The sequence below is a fragment of the Crocodylus porosus genome, unplaced genomic scaffold, assembly GCF_001723895.1.
Source record: "Crocodylus porosus isolate Cpor-Errol unplaced genomic scaffold, CroPor_comp1, whole genome shotgun sequence".
In the NCBI taxonomy this organism is placed as follows: domain Eukaryota; kingdom Metazoa; phylum Chordata; order Crocodylia; family Crocodylidae; genus Crocodylus; species Crocodylus porosus.
Genome location: NW_017728939.1, coordinates 1,159,461 through 1,168,123, shown reverse-complemented (window position 1 = coordinate 1,168,123; position 8,663 = coordinate 1,159,461). Strand labels below are relative to the sequence as shown.

Genomic DNA, 8,663 nt, shown 5'->3' with positions numbered 1-8,663 from the left:
AAAGTATGGCTGAGTTAGGCAGGTGAAGCTCCCACAGAGTATTTTGAACATAGAACACTAGATTTCTAAACCGTCTGCTTTACACTGGAGAAATTCTTCCCCATCCGTATGGACAAACCCAGTGGCTCAGGGTGATATACAATGCCCTTCAGAACCCAGAGACAGACGTCTTGAGGGCATTCACATTTGTGCATCAATATGATCTCAGAGCCACTGGAGCTATTTAAAGGTCATATCAATGCCTGAAGACATAAAAGCTTTCATTTGCCCTCCCAATGGGCACTTGTCCTTGTAGCCATCCTCTACCCAAATGAAGAAAGCAAGCTGAAAGAATGGATTCTTCTTCTTTCCACTGGCATACAGTTAGTAGAAACCATGGTGGGGTCTCTGTGCCCATTTTGCTACTGTACTTTACTGCTATATATAAAAAAAAATCCAATGAAGAAGGAAGTAATCAGAAAACTGTTCCTGGAATTTCCATCGCCCAATTAATATTACTGCAGCTTTTAGCTACTAGTATGTTTTATCCCCTTTCTATAAAAACCTGGAGCCCTATTAAAGCATACTAATTGCTAAAGGACTGAACCAAGCCAAATCTAGCTTGATCTTTTAAAAATATTTTTTTTAAAAAGTGGTAGCCCTGGGTAAAAATGCATCCATTTGAACAGTTCAAAGAGATAACTTAAGTAACGTTGCCCAGAAAAAAAGTCACATGAGCTTATTAACCTCCTAAAGAATATTTCCATCCCAGATGCCAGTGTTTTTAAAGGCAAGTGCCATTACAAGTAAACCTATTGTCTTGTAATACCTTAAGGTGTTAGAGGATTGGGGAGGGGTGGAGGCAGCAAGGGAAAGAGAAGAAAGACTGAAAGAACTGGGTTTGTTTAGTCTACAGAAATAAAGATGGAGGAGACATGTTACAGTATGTAAATATGTAAAAGAATGGTGGGAAAAGAAAGGTTATGAACTGTTCCCCACATTCCCTGGGGATAGGACACATAGTAGTGGGCTTAAATTGTCTGATCTGAGCCTCCTTTGCTACTTACGGAAAAACTTAATCATGAAGATGACGAAACACAGAAATATACTGCCAGGGAAGTTTTAGAATCTCATTGTTACCAGGTTTAAAGGAACGGGTTAGATACGTGTGTCGGGAATGCTTTAAGCACTGATCCTGTTGAAGCAACGGGTAGTCTAGAGCAGTGGTCTCCAAACTTTTTTGATTGCACACCCCTATCAGTAAAAAATTTGAGCACGCCACCCCCAATATATGTAATTTATGTAAGTTCTAAAATTTTCTTCCCACACCCCAATGGATCATCTTGCGTGCACCCCACTTTGGAGACCACTGGTCTAGAGGGCTGTTTAAGGTACCTTCTGTATTGAAACCTTGAAACCAGTAATTCAAGAGTATCGTTTCTTTTCTTGGACCAATGCCAAAGGCTAGCAACAGGCTCAGTATGGGTCATCTAACGTACCCAGAACAGGGTTGGGCAAAATGCAGCCCAGGGGCCAGATGCGCCACCAGGCTATTCTATCCAGCCCACGGTGCCCCTAAAAAAAAAAAAAAAATGTAGAAAATTAATATTAATCTGCCCTGGGCTGCCTGTCATGTGGCCCTCGATGGCTTTCCAAAACTCAGTAAGTGGCCCTCTGTCCAAAATAATTGCCCGCCCCCAACTAGAAAAAGAGGGAAAAAGTGAAGGAGAGAAAGGAAAGGACTTAGCCTACAGTTCATTATGTGGCGGAATGCCGGGCTAGCGGTTCCGGCACCGCTTAGGGGAGCCGCGGGCTTTGCGGAGCTGTGTGAGCACGCGGCTTGTGGGGCGGGATTGGAGGTAGCTTTATTTGGAGGTAGCTGCCCTCGAGGTTCGCTGAGTTGGCACAAGTAGACAACTTAGAGTAAGTTGTTAATGTTTCTTAATTTATAGGGTGTCCGTTGGTTCACGAGGTTCCAGAGCCAGCCCTTGCTCTCCAACAGCGGAACTAGTCCAAAGCTAGGTGCGGCTGCCAGCTTCGTAGTCCCAGAACTGGTCAACAGCTCATTTAGATGGGATGTTAGTAATAGAAGTTATTATAGAGTAGATATAGGATAAAACAAAAAGATTTTATTCACTCACCTGGCCTCTCACCCTCTTATGAACAAGAGGGGAGGCCGGTTGGAATGAAGCTGCAGTAAATACAAGTATAGCGAGCGTAGATATGCTGTCTAAGCTATGATAAGAGGCAGTTGAGGAGTGGAGTCTCTGATGTTTCTTCAGTTACAGTATGCTGGACACAAAGGGGGTCTGTTGGTTCACGGGGTTCCAGAGCCAGCCCTTGCGTTCCAACACTGGAACAAGTCCAAAGCTAGGTGCGGCTGCCGGCTCCGTAGTCCCAGAACTGGTCAACAGCTCATGAGTGGGATATACAGTACAAAACTGTAACACGGTGAATCGTTGTCAGTTGTCGGATTTTTGAGGCCTTTGTCTTCGCTGGGGTACGCCCAGACGGAGAGGCTGAGAACCGGTCTATAGGGTGATCGGGCCTATAGAGTTTTCCGGTCGTCGTCTCTGCTGTTTTCTGTTTCTTTGCCTCTTTATAGATGTTGGTTGGACTGCCTCTGTGACACTAACTATGATATAAGCTGAGCATACAGGGATAGGATAGTTTCTTTTACACAGTAATTGCTAGGCAGACTTTTTACATAAGTTTAATTTCTGCAAAAATAACACTTCTAGATAAGAAATAAAATCTACAAAATGCACATGTGTAGCTTAATGCCAACAGAGAAAAATACAAAGCGCTCATTTAGCTTACTAGTTAAGACTTCAAGGTTACATAAATGTGAGAGTGCCGCGCGGCAGTTATACAGAAGAAAAAAAATAAAATAAAATAGTTACACATTAAAGTTGGGGGAAAGCATTGATTTCAGTGGACCTTAAATCCCTGTGTAAATGCCTGAGAGGTGCTTGGTACCTTTCGTCTACATCTATCAAAGTGATGGAAGCTATATTATAAATCAGACAACAAATTAGGGTATAATTCTGTTCCATTCAAAGTAACAGAAAACCTCCAGTTAACTTCACTGGAAGCAAGGTGGTATTCTTAGAGAGGCGTTTAAGCCATCAAGTCTGGATCCAAATTTGTACAAATTCAAGGGTATGTGGATCAGAGCCATCAATGAAACTTCGTACTGACCACAGCAAGCATCTTCACAAGACTCCCTGGGTTGTGGCCTTCACAGCCTCTATCAAGGCCAGAAGTCCAGCTTCTTGCTGGGGGCCCAGGCAGTGAGCACCCTTATTTGGCATATCAAGTGCAGGTGATGGCACCTCAGATCATTCTTAAGGAAGTCCTTCAGGGCCCTAACAAGACTCCTAAATCAAGCTTAACACATACATCATGTGTCCATGGTAATCCTGATGAAACAAAGCACTAATCAAGTTAGCCTAAGCTATTCTCTTCAAAAACTTCAGAGTGTTTGATGTTAAGTACCGACAGCACTATAGAGCAAAGAGCTGACATCCACCAAAAGCAAGAAGCACTTAACTTCAAGATAGAAATATTGTCAGGATAGGTTGAAAGGCAGAGGAATGTAGCTAAAATTCAGAATAAATATGACTAAGGCCCCAAATCCTAGCTTTTATGTAAAGAACTAGCCATCAGTTAAGAGTCAATACTAGACTTGATTCATTTTTCTCTTTTGTTGAAGTACTCTGAAAAAATGACTTTTCGATCAAATTAAAGTTTCCTGGGAAATCTGAACTTTTTCTAAGAAAAGTTGGAAGCTAGCCATTTCATGTAGTAATAGTTTGTTTTTTAATATTTTTTGAAAACCAATGATTCTTAAGAGCAGACCTAAAATACATCAGTTTCCCTTTACAGAAAACTTAACAGTAAAATTCTAAAAAAAATAGATGCAAATGTGAAAAGCAGCATTTTCCAACCAATTCTACTCACTCTTTTAAATGGATATTATACCTACTTGTACCAGTAGCAAAACCAAGAATTGTCTCAATCCCACACTTCAACTGCAAAGCAGCAACAGCAGGGATGTAGTGGGGTGAGGAGCTCTTGTATTCAAGTGTTTCATCATAATGCATGTGCTACAACATTATGGGATCTGTGCACACAAATGCTGGCCATTAAAAAAGACAACAGCAAACTCTGCTTGATAGTGAAAATATAAATTTTATTTTTTTTTAAACAATAGCTGCCAGCAGTATATCGGTATACCTGTAAAAGATGTTCCAGAGGGTGAAAGATAAGCTTGCTACAATAATTTGTATCGACTCTTCAAGCATTTCCTCAATACAGCTCCAATTCCAGCTGTCCTGACCCTAGAGTTTATATTCTGTCCTGCTCCACCATTCCCCGTACACAAAATGTAACAATCAGTGACACAAAATCTTGATGGGGTTAAAGTGTTTTTAATTTGAGATAATGTCTAAATTGTGAAAATATTCATTTGACATATTTGAATAATGATCTGAACAGCATGCAAGTTGAAGCATGTAAATTGACTGTACTTAGCGAGCATTTGGTTTGCCTGGAGATAGGAATAAGAGGGTTTGGCTCAAGATATCTTTACTTCATTTGCCTGTGTTCCTTTGATATGAAAAACTAATCTGCTACTTCAGCATAAAAAGTTGATTAAAACTCTCTTCTTATCAAGGAACTACATGCAGTTCTTGTTCAATTGGTTTAAACATGCCCATTCCAGAAAAACACCAATTTTATGGGAAAATGTGAATGTGCAAACTACATGTCTATAGCATTCCATATGGGACATTCAGAGTGTCAGCAAACAATAGATGCACAGGAAAGTTTTGGAGTGCATGAAATCACTCAAAGAGTTCACATGCATCTTTTTCAACATGCAGTTCTGTACTACATAGGAAGCTTTCAAAAAGGCTTTGTTAAATGTGTGTAGTCTACACAATATCTGTTCGTTCACCAAAGAGGGTAGGGAGAAAACAGCAGGTTTCCTATTAATAAGGGTTATGGAACATGCATAATCATCTGTTTTAATGGGAGTATAAAATATTTTAGACTGAGAATGAAGTATTCAGCATGCCAATGCATGCAGCCAACTTACAAACTGGAATGCCTAGTCAAAAAACAGCAGTTACTCCTTCGAAGTTGTAGAGGGGGCTAGGAGCATCATTTAAAATTAAACAGGGGGCAGAGTGGTTGCTGATTAAAATGCAGTGAATTGTAACTTTCAAAGATCAGATTTGTAAACACACTGGCAGAAGCCAGGAATTTATACGGCTGTGAAAAGGCCTTTAAATACAGTGCTGATGATTTAAACCAGATTAAAATGACCAAACCAAAAAAACCCATCTAGCACAGGCAGCTAGCACTTCAATACACCACCCCTCAACACTGCACTGTTCTAACCTGAAGAGATCACGTCTGGAAGTTAAAGATGCTCCGTCTCCCATTAAATTCTTGGGTCTCTATGCTGAAGTCACCAACAAGCAGGCTGGTACTTGTGATGCACCATGACGTAGATATGCATCTACCAGGAAATTAGAAATGCAGCGAAGTCCTTTGTTACTACTAACCTGGTCCTTGCGTGAACTGGGCCTACAAGGGAAAGGGTCCCTGATGATCAATAACTCACTTCACTGTAATAAGAAATACATTAGTGAATGCCAAAGACAGCAAGAGCTTTAAAGCTGTTTCTAAGCTTTTAGCCATAACTTTTAAAATTAATTATAGTATATTATATTGGACATCCATAGTTTGAGGACTGACCACAAAGATTTGAGAAAAGTTATAAAGCATGGCTGGTTTATACTCTGACAAATTAGGCATGAAAACTGTATGTCTGATTTTAATTACGTGAGCACAATTAAAACAGCAAATGGATGGGATAACTGCATGAAAATGTGTTTTGTGATCATGTGCATATGCTTACCTGATGATATTAACTGTGTATATAACAAGTGCTAATTAGTTAGAAAACAGGGCCCAATCTCTTAATTAAGCTTTAAACAGTTTAAGATTACCACCTTGATTTAAGGCTCGCTCTGTACTAGATCACATCCACCTAAATTGCTTCACATTTTCCATTTTTAAAAACTATGACAAAAAGCACCCCATCAATAAGCTTCCATTCTGCTGTACATACCAGCTTGTTGTTTAAATATAAACCAACCCATATTTTAAACTGGCAAAATGAAAATCATTCCCTTCTCTGGATGTCACACTGGCAAACACTAAACCCCTAAAAAGGATTATTACTGCTGAAACAAACTTTATTCACGGTGCGAACGTGCAGTTAGGATACAATAAATCTAAAAAGGCTACAATTAAATTATTTCTACCCAGGCTGCTCTGTAGTATTTCCCTTCACATGCCTGAACACTTTTGTAATATACATAATAAGGTTTAAGCATATCAACTGTCTCTGACAAGACTGGTAACAACTCTGAGCTGTTACTGTATTGGAATTCTAGTCCTAGGAAGGCAAGACAAAGGCACCACAAGCCATGTATACAAATATGGAATTTTTACTCTATCACTTCCTATTTCAAGCTAACTTTATGAGTATATAAAGTAGCAAAAGCAGGATGCTTAGAAAAGTTCGGCTGTTTGTCATCAAGCCAGTGCTTACCAAAAAGTTAGTGTATAAAAGTAGGTTTAGGTGAGCATTTTTATGTTATTGCAATATGTTAAATATTTCCAAAAAAAACATAGAAGGAATAGCACTTTCCAGACTTCTAAAATCAGTTAAATATAAAAAAAGTATCATTACAAAAAAATAGGCTTATCTCTCTAATGTTCTTTGGAGTAGTGTCTGTTGACCCTTTAAAAATAAGATAGTAGTTTATTACATGCATCAAAACCTTGTTTTAAACAGTTTTAAGCAAGAAAACTATTCCCCAGTTTAGAAAATCACTTTTTAAAAAAAATGCAGTGCTATTCCTCAGGTGTTGCTGGAGAAAGACTCAATGTATAGAAGTGCAATGATTAACGTTTATACAAAATCGCAGTCCAGGAACATAGGTCAGTGACAGTAAAGGGATAAGTCTAGGTGTAAGTTGCTGGAACTTTGTGCACCATTTCTTTTAAAAACTAAAATCAATAAAGGGTTTTTTCCCTTCAGAAAAAATGCATATTGTACATTAAGGCAAATATTTTTAAAGGTCACTTCAACAAGCTTCAGAAAAATTTCTAATACAGTTCCTAGCAAGATCTCTACTCTAACTGCTGCAATGGTTCAGTCTGGCCTTGCTAATCATTGCACTACTATTCATCACAAACAGAATCTATTTGTCCATTAGAAATGTAGAAGTTTACATAATTTATGAGAGCAGTTTTCCTAGGTAAATATTGCCTGAAAGGCTTGCACAGAACAAAAGGTTCTTAACTACTGAAAAGAAAGCCACTTGCAGTTCTTAAATGAACTGATAGCGAGTTCCTAGCTCTTTTGGTTTGCTAGTTAGAATAACATCCTGATCAACAGCTCAAAAATAAATTTTGAGCAGACACATTCAGGTCATCGCTGAGGAACAAGCCACTTCTAAAACTCATCTGGCTCCAGAAAGCCTGCAGATAAGCACAGTCAACTGCAGCAGAAGTGAGGCTCCCCTGGATAGTATCCAGACCTAGATCCGAACTCCCCGTAAGTGCAGGGCATTCAAATCCAGGGAGCCTGACTGGGTTCATTTACATGGTTTAATTTGACAGTTTAATTTTCCCCCCATTTGTTGAAAAACAGTTGTCAAGTTTCTGCAAAAGGCTCTTTTGAGTAATACGATCCCCTTGTATACAGCTGGGATAGACAAACAGGTACAGTTCAATATGCTGCAGACAAGATAAACAGTTATGAGAAGAACTTCTGAAAAGCAGTAAATTCCAAAATACATAAATATTCCTTGTACCATAAGAAAGAGCATCCTGAACCAATCAATAAACCCCAAAGTTTCTCTTCATAGGCAAGGACCAAATGTTTTCAAAGTTCATCTACAATTAAATGAAATAAATGTAAGCAATGGGGCAAAAGTAATCCCTCACATGAGAGTCTCTAGTTATCCCAATGCAACATTAAATAAACTATTAATTTTCAGACTTGCTGCTGAAGAAAAACTAGCTTCAAAACTAAAAAGTTTGCAAAATTTAGGTAATTACTGTACCTGGTCTATCCGTCATAACTTTGAATAACCGCCAATTCATGCAAAATAAATTGCTATTTTATATGAAAAGAGCAGTCTGTTAGAAGCATTGTTATGGAATATGTAAGAAATCATCTCTCTTGCAAGTGCCATTTACTTAGTGAGTCTCTTGGCTACATCGCTGTAAGCTATTTCAATCTCTTTTTCTCCAGGACAAGTGTTGGTGAATTCATCCCTGCTGTAGGCATTGGTCAGGTATCTCCAAATTCCCGTCATTTCCTTGGGAATATCAAAGTTGCGATATTTTTTGGCTACAACCTAAAACAAAAAGAGAGACAATGACTGCTTTACACCAGTTGTTCTATCCCTCATTTCACTTATGCTGTCATCTTCAGTAGAAATTAGTCTTACAGATGACCTTAGCGAGGAGTTAGTTAGGGTACTTCTGGAGAGGCTGGACGTGTTCAAGTCCGCTGGTCCGGACGATCTTCACCCTAGGGTTCTACAGGAACTGGCCGAGGTCATTGCGGGACCCCTGGCGCGGCTCTATGAGCA

The 8,663-nt window shown here is 39.2% G+C and overlaps 1 protein-coding gene across 2 annotated transcripts in view; it reads right to left on the bottom strand.

Annotated features, from left to right (window-relative positions):
• Positions 1–4,153: 4,153 nt before the first annotated feature.
• The window catches only part of CLIC4 (chloride intracellular channel 4), a 68,243-nt gene continuing 63,733 nt past the window's right edge, over positions 4,154–8,663 (bottom strand). For both annotated transcript variants that reach the window (XM_019547632.1, XM_019547631.1), the window contains exon 6: positions 4,154–8,426. In XM_019547632.1, the coding sequence (XP_019403177.1) occupies positions 8,262–8,426 (165 nt within the window). In that variant the 3' untranslated portion in view covers positions 4,154–8,261. The remainder of the gene's footprint in view (positions 8,427–8,663) is intronic.